This window comes from Melozone crissalis, unplaced genomic scaffold, assembly GCF_028551555.1.
Source record: "Melozone crissalis strain CALT ecotype California unplaced genomic scaffold, PUWL_Pcris_2 ptg000039l_1, whole genome shotgun sequence".
NCBI classification, from domain to species: Eukaryota; Metazoa; Chordata; class Aves; order Passeriformes; family Passerellidae; genus Melozone; species Melozone crissalis.
Window position 1 is genome coordinate 8,498,705 of NW_026535817.1, and position 20,374 is coordinate 8,519,078.

General features: G+C 40.2%; 1 protein-coding gene across 1 annotated transcript in view; it reads left to right on the forward strand.

Moving 5' to 3' along the window:
* SEC24D (SEC24 homolog D, COPII coat complex component) overlaps positions 1-20,374 on the forward strand; it is a 38,476-nt gene that overhangs the window by 10,430 nt on the left and 7,672 nt on the right. The window contains exons 8-12 of the mRNA XM_054283863.1: positions 12,780-12,918; positions 14,106-14,221; positions 16,537-16,661; positions 19,054-19,245; positions 19,839-19,932. Coding sequence (XP_054139838.1) covers positions 12,780-12,918; positions 14,106-14,221; positions 16,537-16,661; positions 19,054-19,245; positions 19,839-19,932 — 666 coding nt within the window. The remainder of the gene's footprint in view (positions 1-12,779; positions 12,919-14,105; positions 14,222-16,536; positions 16,662-19,053; positions 19,246-19,838; positions 19,933-20,374) is intronic.

A 20,374-nucleotide genomic window follows, 5' to 3' on the forward strand; every position in this document is an offset into this window, starting at 1 on the left:
TTCTTGGTAGGTTTTTTTTTTTTTTAATATATGTTGGAAAAAAGCAGATGTTGCTCTTTATCAGGATGGATAACTGCCAGTCCAGCAGACCTCTGCAGTTTGAGTTGAGAGTATTATTTCAGCAGGGTAGATTGCAGTTATCTTCTCTGTGGTCCACAGGGAAATAGGATGTATTACTGATGGCTCTGCAGATACAAAGTCTCAGCGTTTGTCTGCTAGACAGCAACTTCGGGTTTCATTCCAGTTCTTGAGGGAAATGTGCACGCTTGGCCTGTTGCCCCCCCTCCTTGCATTTTCTCCTAGATGAAGCTCCTGCTGCTGCTTCTCCAACCCTGCACTTTATCAGGCAACCTTTGCTCTCTTCCACCCTTGATCCCAGATTCTGTGCCCAAGTGGCATTTACAAAATCCATTTTCACCTTGGCTCTTCATTTGTGCATCTTGCACTCAGAGTCTGCCTCTAGTCCTTTACATTTCCCACACATGGCTTCCCTATCTCCTGCATTGTATTTGGACAGGGTGATTAATGAGTTGCTGCAATCTAAATCTCTTCTGCATACATCAGTTTGCAGTATGCCCAAACATTTGTCCTTGGCCAGGTTCAGGGGGGTTTTCCTGGGGTTGCCAAGAAGATGTGCTCGGTGAGCCGCCTGTTGTGAAGTGGGAGTGCCCTCGAGCTGCTGCAAAGGTCAGTGGGGCTCATTCATCTGGAAGGAGCAGTGTGGTTTTCCCTAGCCTCTCCTTTGGAGGAGCCTGAAAAATGGCTCTCAAAATTGGCAAAAGCCCAGTGTGGAAAATTCTAGTCAGAACAATTCTAGCTTGGTAAAGTTGTAAGAACTAAGGAGATAGTGTTGGAGTGGGAAGAGCTGGGCAGTCTTAGCTGAGGCAGTTTTTCCATGGCTTTGCATGTGCCCTTTGTCTTCACTGCTGCTGCCAAAATAAGTTCTTACTCTTAAGATATCCTAATAAAAATGGTCTTCCATATGGGATTTATAACTACTTTAATTTTGAAAAGCCACTTAATTTGAAAGAACTGGGCTTTTTATAGAGGTAAAATACATTCAGGGGCTTATTTGTGTTTCTGAACTTCCTAGTATGGTGTGTTCTGCCTGAAACTGGTGACTGCAAGGCACAGGAAGTTCTTTGTTTCAGAATATCCACCCTAGTTTAGAGATACTGTTAAAAGGTACTATCTGCAGGTGATGCTCATCACGTGCTATTGGGTTACAAGGTGAAATTATGTCTTAATTTCTTTATTTCTTGATATGCAACATGTTTTACACAATAACTGCAGCAACATTTAGTTAAGATAAAAGAAATAGCTAAGTCTTCTGGCAGTAGCAGAATTAGGAATGTGTATGAAAGGGAGAGTCCAGTTGAACAAATCTTAACTCTCTTTCTTAATTGAACACTGTCACTGTTTGGGTGGATGACTTGTAAATGTAATGGATTTTGTTTTTAGAAAATAAACTGTCAATTGCCTTCATGGAGACAGTAACTCAGCTGGAAATTGAGTTCTGGGGATTTGCTTCCTTTCACTGAGGATACAAGAGGAGATGGAGATAAAAGATGCTGGGAGCTTTCAACTAAAAGGTTTCAATCTGTGGACTTGACAGTATTCTCACACTTTCAGTTGGAAGGTTTTCCAAAAGGGAGAAGGTGATTTGGGATTTCAACAAGTCTGAAAAGCAGATTTAAGTTCATTATTCACTGTGGGTTCTTTTTGGCCAAGTGGAATGTCTACACAGAGAGACTGGTGTCCTGCCTCCAAAAGTGAAATGGAAAAAAGTGAATATTAACATGCAAAGTGAATTTATTTTAGCTAAGATCTGATAAAAAATTGTCAGGAGCAAAAAATTGTCAAAAAATTGAACAGGGATGTCTTTTTAAGAGGTGTACACCAGTTATCTCCATTTCTAGTAAGGAATGGGATACAAGTTATCTCTGTAGGAGAAAATAAGAGCAGAAAGTGAAATCATAATGTTGGTAGATAAGGATGGTAAATGGAAGGACGTCATGCATGTCTTGGAATAAATGTAATGTGTTTCAAGTGATCCCCCAAACAAACAGGGTTTGCCCCTGCAGTGAGAAAGAAAAAAATGAAAAATGTAACCTGGTAAAGCTGCACAATGAAAGTGTTGTGGAGAAGCCATCATTAAAATTGAGACAGTAAAAGGTCACACTGAGGAAAAGGTCACAAATGAAGCTTTACTTGAAAAGTGTGAAATCACACATGAGAATGAATTTAAGGCATTAGTGGGGACCACTGGGTAAAGATGGTTGTAGGGTTGTGTTTGATACCCCAAGAACAGGTGAGGTAGCAGCACTTGGCATGCAGGCACTGAGCCTCAGAAGGGCAGGTGAAAGGGATTTATTCAGAAAAACCCTCAAGCTGAAAGTTAGTGGGGGAAAATCCATGGAGAGCACAGAGTCTTTTAGAGGTGCTACAAAAAACCTGCAGCCAATCTAGAAAATCATGAACCAGTGAACATTGCCTGTGCACTATTTATCACTGGAAACAAAGGCTATTAAAACTTTCATGCCTTCCCTCCTCTGCCAGTGTCTTAAAAGCACCACAAATTTCACAGTCTTATCTTTCCAAGCCCATATTTATTATTTCTCAAATGTAACAGTTCATTTTCACTCTCCTGATTTGGATGATCTATGGAAAGTATTTGTTTGTTATAGATTGAGAGTACAGTATCATTGTTTGACAGAACTTATTTTTAGTCCACCAGTGCTTTAGCAACAGTCTGTAAAAATAAACTAACTCTCACAGTTATCATCCTAGACCAAGCCCTGCATGAATTTGTTTTGGAGATGGATGAATGTTTCCACAGCCTGAATAAACCATGTGATCTTGATTTAGCATTAATACTACTTGATAGCAAAAGTTAGTTAAAAGAGTATTTCATGTTGTAAAATCCAAAATAAACAATTCAAAATACTTATCTCTAGCTTTAGTTATTTGCCTTCTTTGCTCCTTAGTAGTTTTGTGTCATTGTGTTTTGCCATGTTCTTTCTTATTTATTTAAATTTATTAGCTTTTAGAAATATTTACTGGTGGGAATCTAATACATCACTTCCATTTTCTCCTCAGTTAATTAATTAGTTAAGAGAATGGAATTGCTTCTCAGAAATGCTGGTTCATGAGCTAAAAGCCATTTTACCTTTTCAGAATAGTGAAATTTGATGAGGCTCAGTGCAGCTGAGCTGTTTGGAAAGCCATGATTTTTACAGAGATGATCGTATGGGTTCCAGGATGGAGCTGTAAGGTCGGCAGCAGCTAAAATTGAGTAAGGTGGATAACTAAAAATGTGATTGACTCTGTGGGACCCAGGTTCTGTTGTCCCTGGTTTTACAGCTAGTGAGCAGGGCAGGCAGGCTGTGGCTGCAGTTTGAGGCACAGCTTTGCACAGACACACACATTCATTAGCAACCCTGTGCTTGTGCAGAACCTGGATTTGAAAAGAGTGAGGAATGCTTAGTCTGCAAGGTGAAACGATTGCACCTAAACATCCTGCTGAGGGCTCCTTTCTGTAAGGAATGTGTTGATAAGCTGGCTCTGAGGAGCAGAGGTGCTTGCTGATAACACCTCTGCACTGTAAAAAGCCATCATTTGGGGTTTACCCTTTGATTTGTGTCTTTTATTTGGTTACTGATTCACAGGAGGCTGTTACTGCTTAGAGCATGGGAGCTGGGCTCATTGAAGAGCTTTTAAGGAGGGATTCTGTTTGAAGGTTCTTCCTTCAGAAGGGTTACATTGTATCAACCAGGTCACGCGTATCTGCGTGGTGGCTGGCTTGACACAAATGAGGACATCTGACGTCATGACACCCCTCCATAAGAGCAGAGTTAGGCAGTAAAATTGTCCATAGGGCTAGTAAGATGATAGTTCTAAGGAAATTGAAGAAAAGAGCTGCTGTTGACACTTCTATCGTGTTGTCAGAATGGATTATTTTGCATGTTCTGGTGTCTGGATTGTCCAAGATCCAACAGGGAATGATTTTGTCATTGTGTTTGGGTGGTTGTGTTTGCTCTAAAACATGGTGGGAGTAGAAGCCCTGCATATGCGATGTACTTAATACATGTTGCTGCATACCATGCTGGTGTGAGCCTAAACACACATTTTCCAGGTATTAAAGTAAAACCATTTCCAATGAATCCTTGGTGGTGGTCTCGTTTGGGAGAGGACTGAGACTTTGGGCTCATAGTTTTCAGTCTGCTTGGGGCAGGGCCATCTTTGTTGCTCTGTCAAAGCTGTTTTATTTTCATTTTTTCAGCTAACAAGTGACAGGTTAATGTCTGGGGGTTTTGCTAAGCTCCTCTGAGGCGCCTGACTCTGCCATTCATGGTGTGAAAAGCCCAGAACTCTGAAGCACCTGCAGGTGCTTCACCCAGAAAGTGTTACACCCCACTGGAGATGAGTGCCTGTAAGCTTGGTTTCACAATGCCTAATTTAGAGGTGCATAAATCCTGTATTAGATGAGGCTTTCTTTATGGAGTATGCCCTGTGCTAGTGTGCACTTGGTAGTAAATCATTTGGAACTGGATTGCTTCCCAAGACTTCATCATCAAGGAGAAAGTTTTCTGTTAGCTTGTAACTGCACTCTGTAACTAGAATGAGCATTCAGAGGCAGGTTTAGCAATGGCTTTTGCAGCAGAGCTTCTTCTAATTGAAGCAAATTTTCTCATTTACTTTCTTCTGTCTTTAGGTTTTTAATGTACATTAAAAAGTAGTCCTAAAATGTACCATTTAAAATACTTCTGTGGTATGTTGGTCCCTGCACCACTGGTGTGATGGTAAGGATGTAATTCTGATAGAGATGAGAGCAGTGACCTGAAAATGTGACATTTATATAAATTTTATTTGTGTTCCAATCGGAGTTCCTGACTGATTTTATACAAATCTGAAATTTAAACCAAGAAGAAGCCTTTATAAGGATGATGTAATACAGTTTCTGGTAAGTCAGAAACTGTGACTGTCCTTCAGAATTGTAATGGCAGAAGAAAAGTGTGATTGTACAGCAGTACATATAAAAGGGAAATAAAAGTAATAGTTATATCTATTTAATTAACTGGCCAATAATACTGATCATTTGTTTTGCCAACAAAAATGATGCTCAAGTTAAAAATCATTTGGACCATTGATCTATTCCTTGAACTTGAAAGAGTCAGAACACACTGGTATTGAGTAAGTTCCAGAGGAATAGTTTGTATTTTGCTTTTTAAACTGGAGTTCTTCTTGCATATTTTATTTATCTATGCATATTATGCAACGTTGTATTTTGGATGCACCATGTAAAGGGTGTTATTGCATGGAAGTTGTGTGCTTGCTAAATAGAGGCACAGACCATGTCCTCAGTAGGGCAGCTCTGTGTCCTTCACAGGATTGCTTTCCTCATGTCATGGTTTAACCCCAGGCAGTTCACTCCCCCACCAGTGGGATCAGGGGGAGAATGGGAAGGGTAAAAGTTGGAAAACTCAAATCTTGAGACAAAGCTGGAGAAAGCAAAAGCCGCACATGTCAGCAAATCAAATCAAGGAAATGATCACACTTCCCATGGGCAGCCAGGTGTTCAGGCATCCCCAGGAGAGCAGGGCCCCATCACAGTAATGGTGCCTTGGGAAGACAAACAGCAGCATTCCAAGTGTCTCTTTTCCTCCTTGTTCCCCCCTTTTATTTACTGACCATGAAGTGTGGAATATCCCTGTGGTCAGCAGGATCAGCTCTCCTGGCTGTCTCCCCTCTCAGTCTCCTCCCAGTGTGGCACTGTGGAAAGCAGGAAGGGCCTTGGCCCTGGGTGAGCCCTGCTGAGCAGGAGCAGAACCATCTCTGTGTTATCTCCCATGTTCAGCACATGTCCATAACACAGCCCCATTCCAGGCACTGTGAGGAAAACAAACTGGAACTGAAACTGAACTGGAACTGCAGAGTAACTGTACCCCAGCCCAAAGCAGCACACTGCCAGAACTCAGTTCCACCCAGTTGTGACACTCAGCTGTGCTAATAAAAGAGGGGAAGGTTGCAGGTCCCATACAAATATTATTAATGTTTGAAGGTTCTGGAGTCTGCTTGAAGCATCCCAGTTACTGTAGTAGCAAAAATATTCATGAGAGAGAGACTCAGAGTGGGAACATTGTGACCTGATGTGGCATTTGTGAAGTAACAGTTAGTTTTACTGTTGACCTTCAAAACCACCATCCTAGAAAGGACTTGACTTTTTTATAAAGGCCATTAAACTCATCCCAAATGTCCTTGCTACAGAGGTGAAATTGTTCATTGCTGCTTTTTGTTCACATAGCAAAAATTCTCCTTGTACTTTCTAAGTTCTCCTGTGGCAATTGGCTAGCTCTGGTTGGCTTGGGAATGCAGCATGATGCTTTAACTATGCCCAGTTCTTACTGATCTCTGTGGAAATAAATTAATTAGCCTTAGAGGTATTTTCACTAATAAATATCGTCCAGGAAAGGCTGCACATAAGAAGAACTGTTCTTTCCATCTCTAATTCAAATAATTATAAACATTTCTATGCTTTTTTTCCTAATTAAAGTTTCTTTAATATATTTGGCAAAGATAGGAACCATACAGTTCCTGTTGTGAAAGTTCTCAGGAATGCAAACATGAATAGTCAGTTTAAAAAGTCAAAGTAATGTCTTCTAACAAAAGAGAAACAGCCTCGGTTTTGAGAAAGGGGGAAACCTTCACTCATTAGATTCTCATGCATGATCTCAGCTCAGCAATTGCTCTTCTCTCATATGCTGATAAAATACATTATGTCTATGGATACACATCTGTCTGTCCATCCGTGTGTGAATAAAAAGGAAAAATTCCCAACACCTGATTGGTCCCTCAAGTTTGCTGGCCAAAATGGATCTGAAATCCAACGTGGAGTTTTGGTTTTGTTGTTGCTGTGAAGATATGAACAACATTGATAATGTTCTGGCACAGAATTTTTCTAGGAGAGTGCTGCTTCAGAGGTCACTATAGCACACTTAGATTCATGTATAAACTGAAATAGTTGTTTTGTAAACCTAGAGCTGCATGTTCCATGAGTGCTGTTTGCAGTATTGCTTCATTGCCTGTCCTAAGGATGTAGAAATAGTCACAGCTTTGTATGCATTAAATGGTCTTGGACTTTTTAAAACAGAATTGATGTGCCAAGTAAGCAATTATCTTTGTATTTTACAGGCTGTGCCTGTGTTTTAAACTGTGCTGTTGACCTGATAATTTATTTAGCTAGCTTAAAAAAAATTATGAGAGGACAAACTCACCTTGATAAATCAGCACCATACAGTAAGAGACTGGTTCTGTCCAGAAATCAGTATTTCATGCCCAAATTCAGTCTGACATTTTGAAGATTCTCTAGAACTCTGCAGCAGTGATTTGCAGAAAAACAGAAATCATACCTGAATGAGGTGTCTTTAAGAGTTCTGTTTGGTTATCATGTCACTGAAAATCCTACTTCAATTTTAATGTGAAAATCTTATGACAAGTAAAGCTAATCCCTTGTAATTACTGCTTAGCATTTCTGTAGAGAAGCTCTGTGAGCCTTGCTGCCTTACTTGTCAGTGGTTTTACAGCTGGTGTAACAATCCTGCCTTAGAGCCTCGGAGCAGGAGTGCGGTGCTGCACCACCTGTGGTACTGATAAGGGGGGAGGTGGAGCTGTGGATTGGCACAGCCCTGAGCCTCAGCCCTGGCTCATGATAGAACCTGTGCTTATCCCCCAGGGGTGCTAACAGCAGTAGCAGTGATGTCCTGGGGCACTTCGGTCGGGCCCTTGTTCTTGCCCCGGGTTTGTGCCTCTGCAGCAGCTCTCCCCTGCTGGCTTGAGGTGCCCTGGGCTGAGGCAGCTCTGGCTGAGCTGATGGCTTCCAAGTGCTAACTTTGGAAGTGTGTTGTGCAGCACCGTCTCTGGGTTAGCAATTCCACGCTCCTGCTTCTGTCACCAGTTAATCCTGGCTGCTGGCCCTGCCTCCAGGCACAGCCTGTGCCTGCATCCTGAGAGCACTCAGCACTGCAAAGCTGAGAGGGGCTGCAGAGCACTGACCTTATAGTGCTTGGGGCTCCCAGCCTGGGATCATGACTGCAGAACTTGGGGTGCCTCTCAGGCATGGATAATGAACTTCTGTCCTTTTTCTTTTCTCTCCTTCTGTCCCCTGTATGATACATGTATCATTATTACGTGTATTTTCCCCCATCCCCAAACTTGCACAAATCCCTCTCATGCTGAATAGAGTGCGGTCTGTGTTTACACTCTTCACACTGCCAACTCTGTTCAGTTAATTGCCATATTCCCCTTAAAAAGGGAATGCTGAGTAAGGATTTCAGGGCTAGGCTGAGGTATGATACACCTCAGAAAGTGATAAATGGTTTTCTGGGTTTCTTCCTACATACTGGATCATATCCCATGTGCAGGGTCCACTTGAAATTCAGCTCCTATGCCATGGTGTGTTTTGCAGTGCTGTGTATGCAGAGGAATGTGCAGCCTGGGCCTGGAGGGACTTTGAGCAAGGAGGTTTGAACATGCTTTTGGCTTTTTTATGTGGTCTTGCAAGCAAACAAGGAAATCAATGGAAAAGAAGTGTGGTACAATAAGTAGTTGAACCTTTCAGATGAGATAGTCCAAACTGGCCTGAATCATCAGCTGAGGAGGCTGAGCATGTTCAACATCTGAAAACCAAGAGTAGGCAGAATAACTGATGCCTTCAGAGGGAATGGCTGCTGATAAAACACAGTGGGAACATCACAAAGGGAAATGCTTTCTTGACGTTTTAATGTGAATCAGTAAAGCAACTCAAAACCAAGGGATTATTTGTAGACTGGTTAATCTTTCTCAAAAGCAATCTATGATGATAGGAAAAAAGAAAACAAACCCCTTCAACAGTGCTAGGAGACAGAGACACTTTGGTTCATGACCTAGTTTTTTTCCAAAAACATCAGTGTTACATTTCAGAATTCTCTTTGATTATCCAGTGGAGGTTTTTGTCATCTTTTCACTGTGCTAATTAAACCCAACATTTTCCTGGAGCAGCAGTGCCATGCTTGGACAAAGCCTTCTCCTTTGTTCATTAGAAGGTTATGTTGTACGGCATATATTGACATTTTCCTAGGAATACTTTAGTGACCAGATTTTCATCAATGTAACAGTCAGTAACAACTCTAGAATCACTGCTTACACTGTAAGGGTGTCATAGAGACACTGATATGTTTATTTTGTTGTCTGAGAAATGGGTCATTTTCTTCAGTGTCTGTATGTGCCTCTTGTTCTCCAGAGGATCTCTCCCTTAGGACTTTTTCTCTTTCCAATGCTTTCCCAGAGATGTGCCATGATGATCTGGAGCTTCAGCACAGTCCTTATTCTTACACTTAAAATTTGCAGCTGTGGTCCACATCCTGCAGTAAGAATATGGTGATAGTTTGCAGGCATCACCCTCAGGAGCATGTCAGGACTTCATTTTTATAGCAAGCAATAGAAATTCAGCTTTCTCAGACTTTAAAGTGCAGGTTCAAGTCCCTTTGGAAATTTTTATGGATGTGTTTTATCTTGGAGCTGTGCCACCAATGTCTGTCTGTTGCTTTGTGATATTTTTCTGACTCCTGAGAGATGGTCTTCCTGAAATATTTCCAAAATGAAACTCCTCTTATTGCAGCTATATTTGGGGTTAAGTTATGGTTTATCAGATCAACACTCAGGGCTTGCACTTCAGTGAGGCCTCAAGGTTCCAGAGAAATATAAGTTTGTGCAGGTCCCTTGCAGCATTTTCCATCTTCTGCCCAATCCTCCTTTGCTTTAACATAAAATTACAATGTTGTGCCTCCCAGCAAAACTGGGAGATTCCTTCTGAGACAAGAGAGAGAAAATGCTGATACTTTGTTGGTGGAAAGGCAAAAGAAACAGGAGTATTGCATTTACTGAAAAAAAAACCCAACAAAAAAAACCCCAAAACAAAACAAAAACAAAACCCCACCAAAACAAAACAAAACCCCACCAAAAACAAAAGAAAACCAGCCCCCCCCCCCCCCCCCCAATATAAAAAACTCTCATTAAATTTTACCCCATTCCCCTGCTGCTATGAGAGTTTGCCACTGATTTTGATGGGAGCATAAAGAGATCTCTCTGCTTTTTCCTCTGGTGTACAGTGACATCTACAGAGAGTGGAGCACACCAAACAAGACTTTCCCATTCTGTATCACTTTTTTTTTTCACTCTTTTTCTTTCATGTATCCTTAATTTAAACTCGTGACTTTTTACATGCACAGTATTACTTACCTCTGTACGTTCCCACAGAAATGGACTTTATTTTAAAAGTTGTTTTACTATGACAGAAATGACTTTGATGTTTGGAAGTGCAATAGCAGTTTGCACACAGAAATAGAAATCCTTTCTCATCTGGGTGGTGGGGTGCTTGGCTCTGCAGTGCAGTGCACTGAAAGGCAGCTTTTTGGAGATGAAGTTTCTTTCCCAACTTCATTGTTATCATCAAGAAGTGGATTTTGAGTGCTTTTGGTCTGAGTTATCATGCAGATAGCTTTTCCATTAAATATTTTAATTATTGAAGTAATGTTTGGAAGTGTTAAAGAAAACACTTCAGATTTAAAGATGTAAATTTCATTTAATTTCTAAAAATTCTGATTAATAAATTATTTTAGGAGGCAAATAGGGCTGCTTTAAAAAAAATGGTTTTTAGACAAACTCCTTAATTCTGTCATGTACGTTTTTAGTTGTCATTTCTTGTTTTTTTTTTTTTCTCTTAATTTTTTGTCTTCAAGAAGGAAATTTATTACATGTGTGTAAGAATGTAAATACTTGGGCTCTGAACTTCATGGCATTTATTTTTTAATTGTTCTTGTTTATGCCTTTTATGTAAAAGTCTTAATTTTGATATATCAAAATGTGAACATTTTTGGGGAGTAATTTTTTCTTGGATATTAAATATTAAATATATCAAACCAAGGTTGAAAGTTACTGCATCAATATGTATAAATACATCAGGAGTTGGTTTAGTCTTGTTTTTTTTCCCATACCAGGTCAGATGTTATGATAATATTAACTGCAAACCCGATCCAGGTCTCATTAAACTAATACAGCAGAATGATAATCAGAAAATTGCCAAGTAATGAACAAAACCCAGAACTTTTAAACCTTATTAAGCCATTGTGGCTGATGAGCAAGTTTCATGGCCAAGGCTTTCATGTCTGAAAAATGACCCTGATGTTTGCCAGCTGGCATTATTGGTTAATTTGGGTTAAACTCAATTTACAAAGAGGAAAGAACACAAAGTAAAAGAATATCTCAGTGGAGCAGGAGGGAGCACTTAAAACCCATGTAGTAAAAATCTACTTGTATGTAGAAAATCCTTGGCAAAATGCATCCTTATGCAGCAGTAAAAAATAAATTGTATAATAGATGAAATACACCCATTCCTTAAGAAGAGACAGAATAATTATTTTAAAGAAAAAAAGAAGGTGATAGTGTGATGTGTTAGCATTGAAAAGCATTGTCAGCATTTTTCTTCTTGTAGGGGTCTGCTGTGTCCAAACTCTGGACATTTCTTATTCCTGCCTCTTGAGATTTTTAGCTGGGGATGACAGGAGTAAGGAAAAAAAGATTAAAAAGTAGCATTTCACCAAAAATGGAGCAAACTTCCATTTCTGCAATGGTTGCAAGTATGACTTTTCTAACTCTAAGAATAATCACAGGAGTTTTTCAGTTGCTGCAGTTTTTATGGAAGGAGGCATCTGGAAAATGTCTTCCCTTAGCCGTGGGTTTTGGCAGGGGCTGTAAGTGAGTGTGGTCAGTGGAATTAAACTGAAAAGTTCTTGAGGTGCTGTACTTGTTTGCTGTATGTACTTTCCTTCAAGAAATGTTAGTGTTTCTCCTAAATCTCCCCCTCTAGCTGGTGACCCTGACATCATTTCAACTGGAGTGTAGCATATAGCAAGGCAGCACGGGAAACAGCATTTAGGACAAAATATTAAGGGCTTTCTCAGCAAATACCCTTTTGCACCTGACAAGCAGCAGTAGATTTCTTCAGGAAAAGTTGCATCTAACAGAAGCCAAAAGACCTGACTCCAACAGATTTTTCTTAGTGAGCTGTAAAAATTACCCTTTGCTGGAGAAAATCAACCTGGAGCCCTAAACTTCCAATGCTTGCAAAACCTTGTGGGGTTTTAGTCTGAATCCTTGTTCTTTTTCAGATAAACATCAGAAATTTTTGTGAATTTAGCCCTGTCACAGACATGTTTTATGAAAAATCCTTTCCTTAGGATTTTTTCTCCTGAGGAGCTGAGAGGCCTCAGGAACAAAATGTAACCAATGGTTATCTGCTGCTGTGAAATGCAACAGGTGCATCTGGGATTGGTCTCTCATGTAGTTGTTTCTAATTAATGGCCACTCACAGTCAGCTGGGTCAGACTGTCTCAGTCACAAGCCTTTGTTATCATTCTTTTTCTATTCTTAGCCAGCCTTCTGATGAAACCCTTTCTTCTATTCTTTTAGTATAGTTTTAATATAATATATATCATAAAATAATAAATCAGCCTTCTGAAACATGGAGTCAAGGCTCTTGTCTCTTCTCTCATCCTCAGACCCCTGTGAACACCATCACATAGCCCCTGAGGGGATCTCTGGGGCTCAACAGCTTTTGTGTGAGTGCTGAACAATACATGATCTCTCAATCAGGTGGTCTCTAAGGAGTTAAATCTGAATTAACTCTTTGTAGCCCTCCTTGGTGTCATGTTGACATTGCTCTCTCTTCACCTCTTCCTCCACAGACCCCTCTTTATGTTGTAAACCACGGGGAGAGCGGCCCCATCCGGTGCAACCGCTGCAAAGCTTACATGTGTCCCTTCATGCAGTTCATTGAAGGGGGCAGGAGGTACCAGTGTGGCTTTTGTACCTGTATAAATGATGGTAAGTCATGTTTCTCTCAGCTGGGATTCATATCAATTCCATAAGACTAAAAAGAAACTGCATCTCTAAAATTATTTTCTTGACTTGCTGATTTAACAAAAAATAGTTCAGGGAGATGCAGTAACTAGGCTTATTTCAAAATAAAAAAAAAAACAATTCCCAAGAATAGTAGAGGGAAATATTTGTTCAGTACCGTTAAAAAAATATATGAAAAATAATGCTGACTCATGAAGTCCAGCCTGGTATGATCAAAACTTTATTTTAAAAATTTTGTGACAGCACAGGATACAGAACTGCTTGTGTTGTTAATTGAAAGCAATTTTTGTGCTGAAAGAAAACATTAATTTCTTTAAGAAATGCAAATTTACAGCAAGAAGCAAATATTTAGACCCATGTTAGCTTCTTCCTGTGTATAGCTGTGGATGCAATGGTTAAATAATCTATTAATCTTGCTGTGACAAGTGTTGGTTTTCACAGAAGATACCATGCCATATTTGTTCAAGTGTGCTGCATGTGACTCATAACTGTTCTTGTGCTCCTGGCCAAATCCCAAATCTTGGCCAGAACGAGCCTTTCTAGACATTTGTATCAAGCTGCATTTCCTCAGCTGGATCACAGGGCTGTGGTGCTTTCCCTAATACAGTCATCTTTTCAACTCTGAAACGTGAACCTTGTCAGACTCCCTCCAACTGCTTTGCTGCCTGGAGCTCTAATGTTTGTGCAGGCATAGCAGATAATAAATTTCATCGTTTGCTAACAATTTAAACTCTCATAAAGGGAAATTTAGATGCACTGGAAGCACTTCAAGAAAGACATTTAAGTTGCAGTATCATTTTAAATCATGCTGGTATTACTACAGTGTCTTAGTCAGAAAGCACTTACCAAATACGAAATCATTGGTGAGGACTAAAAATGGCTAAGAAGGTAGCCCAATGGCTAAGAAACCAGGTTGATGTTCCTCTCACTCACACACACATGCACTTTTACAGGCAAAAATGTGAAAAATAAGCATTCTGAATATCTATTCATTGAGGAACCATAGGACTGGCTCTGTGTAAATTGTTGGTGCAAACCCACTTGATTTCTTCCTGCTTTGGAGTATATCACATCTGCTGGGAGGATTTGTTGTGTTGTTCCTCTCTTTGCCCAGTTTGAAATGTTTGTTCCTGTTCTTGTTTGGCTTGTAGTCCCCCCATTCTTCTTTCAACACCTGGACCACGTGGGCCGAAGGATAGACCACTATGAGAGGCCTGAGCTGTCCCTGGGGTCCTATGAGTACGTGGCTACCTTGGATTATTGCAGAGTGAGTATTGCCAGTGTGCAAACCACTGTACAGGGCTATGGCAAAACAAACAAGCTCCTCAGAGTAAATGCACTTGTGAGCTGCATATCAGTCTCCAGGAACAGTCTAGGAAATAGAGAGAGGTGTGGAGAATGCAATGGTTTGTTCTTTTGTGCTGCAGAACATGATACAAGCAAGAAAGAATAACAAGCAGTGCAACAAAATCATGGGTGACCAGTCTTTAAGCAAGATATGTGCATGTGTTCACCAGCATGTTGCACTGTTCAGGGGATAGCTTTGAAATTCTGGTGCATTGTTGCATTTTAGATGTATGTCTTCTACTGATTTGGAAGATCAACACGTCCCTCAATTGCCTTCCTAATACCCAAAACCTTAGCAAGGGAATTTGACCTTGGAGTCTGTTCCTGGCAAGAGTCCTCTTAGTATTCTGACCAATAAGTTACAGTGGAATTGGTTCTCTCTTTTAATATCAACTCACTGAACAACTCAATCCAGAGCCCACTCATGTTATTCTAAATATTTGTAGTTGGTTTTATTACAGAACTCTGTTTGATACTTCTGGAAGCATAAATTACTTAATCTTTTTAAACTTCAGCTCATTTTACAAAACTGCAAGTCTGACATCATCTGACCACAGCACGGACACATTTTTCTGTTCTTGCTGGAATCAGGCAGAATTTTTTCCTGTGAGTGGAGCTGAGGCCATCATAAGGTTAGAAAAGGCAACTGGGTCATACAAAATCTTGGAGTAGTTACCAGTATCTTCTTCAGACCATCACATTATTGCTGGGATGAAGAAAATGAAAAGGTTTGGGTCTGCTTGCTCACTTGAGTACTGCTCCAAAATCCAGTGAGATCTCTGAGCTAACCTATAAGATTTGATTGAAACCTGGGTTAAACCCCAAAGCAGGAGAGAATTTTGGTGAAACGCTGCAGAAATACAGTGTGGGACACTCAGTGTGCATCCAGTGAAGCTCCATCAAATTCTGAAGCCACAACTTCTGCCACCTATCTTAAACCAGGGAGTTTCCTCTACAGGTCATCCAGTGTGGTCTGCCTGCTTGCTACAAAGATGCATCATCAGACTTACTGCAATGTTACAAAACAGAAATCTCTTACAAAATAGCACTCTGGAAATGCTAAGTCATTAAATGTAGCATTATTTTGTAATGGAGTTTTCACGTGGCTCCAAGTTGCAGTGGTTCCCTTCTTTTATAAATCCAATACAAGACCAGAACTGAGAAGTCATTTCCTTTTGTGCTTATCAAATGACAAGGATGAAGAGCTACAAAGAATGTTAACAAATCCCAGCTGGTTTGCATTACTGCACTCCTGCTAAGCGGATGTGGTGAGAGTACAAGTCCATGTTTCTGCCATATATTTGTCAGAACTTAGAGATTCTTTCTAAATGCTGATCTGATACAAGAGTTTACAAGCAGCTTTTGGTGCAGTCTCTGTATCCAAGTACAGTAAACAGAACAGTTTTGAAAAATCCTGCCTGGTTTTGGTTCACTGGAATTAATCCTGATTTGCATGAGTCAAATGAGTGAGATCAAGGGTATAATGTTCAGTTCAGTTTAAAGTTTGCCAGGGACTAAGGATAAGTCATAATTCAATGGTTAGATTAATTTTTCTTAACTGGAATTTTTCTAGGGTTTAGTTTAACAAGTATAATTTGTATAAGAGGTCAGAACTCTATATGAAGGAAGTGAAACTGTAATGAAAAAGCTGTCCTGAATTTGACACCAAATAATGACAACTACTCATCTAATGGGAATTAAAGAAACCCATTTCAGGGAGTCTGATGTTCACTCTTGCTCTGTTCATTTTGTATTAACTTCCAAGGTACATCTCTTGGCATTACTTTTTTTTTTAGCAAACCTTCCTCTACTTTTTCTTACTAACAGAGACTTGTGTCAGCAGTGTAGGCACAATTTGTGTGCCACTTAGACTGTGGATAAGAGGAACTCCCCAAGGAAAGTAGGGGTACAGAAAAAAAAGCCAAAATACAAAATTTTTTAAACACTTGAGTTCCAGCAGAAAAGTTGGTGCTTCATCTTATCTGATGAACTGTTACCCTTTAGATATTTTATTCCATTAGGATGCTGTTTTCCAGTGATAGTGCTCTTTTCCAGGGCTGGACTTTACCCAATATGTGTCAGCTCTCTGCAGTAATTACTATTTATGATTCACAACCTTTTTCAAACAACTGAACACTATATTTGCATTGCCTTATGGTACCACCTCTAAATGTTTTCCTCATAACAGGACACTGTCTAATTTTCCCTGTGAATGGTCTTTTTTTTTCTGTGTAGGACAAGAAGCCTCCTAAGCCACCAGCTTTTATCTTCATGATTGATGTATCATACAGAAACATAAAGAGTGGCCTAGTGAAACTCATATGTGATGAACTGAAGACTCTGCTAGACAAACTTCCAAGGTAAAGAGGCATTAGTGTGCTTGGCTTGACTCACTGTGCTGCACTTCTCATGCAGCTTTGCAGGGTGAAAGGCAAAACCAAGCTGTGGAAAATGTCAGAATTCCCAGAACAGGAGTTTTTTTGAGTGATAGTGACCAAATGTTAGTTTTTAATGCTGCTGGCAATTGTTACACTTGGATATCTGGCCTTACTGTATGAACAGAAAGAATCTGCCATGCCTTCTGCACGTGGAGCTTGTATTCTTTTCCTTGCCTGCAGTGAACTCTAGTGGTGTTATCACTTCACTGGCAGCGGTTGTGTTTGCTGGGGCCCTGCTTTTCTCACTGAATTCAACAGGGAAACACCCAAACCAGAATCCTCAGGAGTAGCCAGTCTCTCTGAAGCCATAGTGCTGGTGGCTTGTGTCTTAGCTCTTACTGTTAATTAGCAAAACTTGTATAGCTTCTTGCTGCACTGTGAGACTTTTCTGTCCTGATTTGTATCTGAGAGAACAAATCTTGTAGGCAGCAACAATTTTGTGAAATAGAGCACATGTGCTTTGTGAGCATGAAACACACAGCAGTGTTACTGCTCATCAGTATTATTGATAGTGTATGATTTTAGTTTATTTTGGTGTAAATTTTCATGTATTAATGTAGTTTTCAATAGAGTTTAAATAGCACAGACACATAGGGATATGAGAGCAGTGAAAGACTGAAAAATGAAGCAGACAAGATGTTTCTTGTCTACATATAAAAGCATATTTAAAAAAATCCATAAAGAAAATGCTTTCTAAATAACAGTGCTTGCAGAGAGAGAACAGACTTAAGAAATTAAGAGATCACTTGAGGAAGGGTGGGAGATGACTTCCTTGGGACAATGTGGGATATGTTAAAAATCTTTTTTCTTATGGCCTTCTGGGATCCCTGTGCCGGAAAGAAATTCCAGTCCAGGGTGGGGGTTTATTTTATCAGATGCCCATGTAAGGCCATCTCTCAAGTAGTTTTTCACTGAAGATTACACTGGAGGCACAAGTGTTTGATATTATCCTGGGCATATCTCAGAGTTTTCCATCAGGAGTGGTCATGACTCTGAAGAGAATAAGAGGCATGAGTGGAGTAACAAAAACATTTGGCAGTTTGTAAATTTGAATGGGGCAAGCAGAAGAGGAATGAAAGCAAGTGTATCCGTATCACAAGAGAGACATACTCATCCTTCTCACCAGCACTCTGAGAGATTTGTTGTGAAATAATTTGGGCCAAAGTTTTCCTGTCTATTGAAAAAAGCAATTAAAAACAGAAAGCCAGGCCCTTCATTTTCCTCAGATTTTTCTGTCGGCTTAAGCAATATTAATTTAAAAGAAGACAAACATAAGGCATTCCACCAAAATGTATGGTGGAAATTTTACTGTGTTGCTTAGACACAGAGGTCACTGTGTGTTCGTTTTCTGTTGCTGGGCAAAGACACCAACAGAAATATTCTGCTGCTCCCACACGAGGGAAAAGCCCTCTGCAGGGAATTCACCTTGAGCTTGTATCTTTGAGAGGAAGGACTTGGGATACCAAAGAAATCTGTGCAGGAAAAGAATTGCTGAAATTTTAGAGCAGATGTTTTCAAACCTGTGTTCCAAACCAGAACGCCCTCCCTGACTGTATCTTGAGAAATACTGAGAAATGTGTTTGTAGAAATGTGCTTATGAGTTCAGAAAACCAGAGTAATGAGTTGCGCAATTATGATTTTTAGGTATATAATTAAAAATATAAAACAAAAAGTATTTTTATGCATTTCTGTGCATATGGGTCAGGTTTCTCCTTATGAGTCTTCTGAAATAACTAGAGTGTGAGCTGCAGAGACAATTGGCTGCTTAAAGCTAACCCTTAAAACAATGATGGAACTTGATGGTGGTGGGGCAGTGCAGATTGACACTGGTAAGATCAATATCTGGAATAAAGGTCCCAAACACCTGGTCTGTAACACCTTTGGGACGGGGCTGATGTGGATGCTTCTCTTTGAAGTAGCAAAGTGCTGTATGTACAGAAATTGAATAGCACTTTGTCCTCATCAAGCTCAGTAACTAATTGTGATGCTCTTTCTTTGCCATGTTATGATGTCAACCTGGTTTATTCTTTATCTTTGGGATTTTTGACTGTTTGAATGGGATGCACCATTGATAGGGTTGATGTAACTTTATTACCTTTTTTTAAAGAGTAAACAATAGAGGAATTGATTTTATTGAGGTGTTGGGATTTGACCTAAGGCCAAGATTGAGGCCATTACATCTGCTTGGTTGTTGTTTGCTTTGTTGTTCCCAGTACAGATAATGATCTCAGAGCAGCATTGGATGTCAAAGGGATGCTTTTATTGCAAGGTCAGGATTTCAGAATTAACCAGTTGGGTTTTCTTTTTCTTACAGAGAAGAGCAAGAAGAATCCTCAGCAATTCGAGTTGGTTTTGTCACTTATAACAAGGTCCTCCACTTCTTCAATGTAAAAAGCAGCTTAGCTCAGCCTCAGATGATGGTGGTCACAGATGTGGCAGAAGTTTTTGTTCCTTTGCTGGATGGCTTCCTGGTTGACTTTGAGGAATCCCGATCAGTTGTTACCAAGTAAAGTGCAATTATACTTCATGAGAGTAAGCTGTCAATGCTTATGATGTGCATTAGTTGGGTTTGGGAGCATACAGGTGACTGTTGAAATACTTCAGAAGCCTGCATATGCTTCAAGCCCTGTGTTTGCTCCTCTGAGGCAAAGAAAAAGCAATAGCCATGGCATTGCAGTGCCAAGCTGGAATGTAGGCCAGGTGTAAGGCACCTTTCAGCTGTGCTGCCCCAGAGCTGGGAGGGGCACGAGGCTCTGAGCCATGTGGTGTTTTCCCTCTTGCAATGCACATGATGTGCACCTGCATATGATGTTGGAGCTCTGGAGTCCTCACAGCACGGCAGAACTACTTTAATGGTTAGCTGTTCATTTATTGCGTGTTCCTTTAGGTTTCAGGCTTTAAACAGTGCATCTCATGGATATAAAAAATGCATATTTTCTTTTATTCTGGCTTAGATCCTAAGAAACTGAACAAGGAAAATTTGTATTATTTTTTGCACTATAAATTTTCATGATCAACATCTTCCTGTGTGAAGACAAGGTGTGTTTGTGGATTACCTTACACTGAGCAGCTGAGACACTGATCCTTTCTCTTTCATAGCTTGTTGGACCAGATCCCAGAGTTGTTTGCAGACACTAACGAGAGTGAGACCATCTTCGCTCCAGTTATCCAGGCTGGCATGGAGGCACTAAAGGTTAGAGCATTCCTCTCTGTCACAGAAGCAGCCTGAAATCAGGTTTGCTAAAAGCCAGACCCATCACAACTGGAAATTAGGGAGAAAAAGGTTGTTGAGTCTTTCCAGCTCTAATGTTCCGTTCTTCTAACAGTACCTTCCAACCACTGCAGTCAGAATAAGAACTGACAAGCATAACATCTGTTCCCAGATGTTCTTATTGAGGGAAACCAGTCCCCAGAGTCTGTTCTGTGTAGGAGAGATGTTTAGGAGAAGATGAGGAGCATGAGTCAGGTTCTTGTTCAGCGTTTAAGAAAAATAAAGACATGTTCAGTTACCACAGCAGAACAAATCCATACTCCTGTGTCTGCACAGGTACCCAGTCCTTGCACGTGTGAAGGGCAGGAAAGTAATAATCATAATAATAATAATAGTAGACTTCTACAAAACAAATGTAAATTGC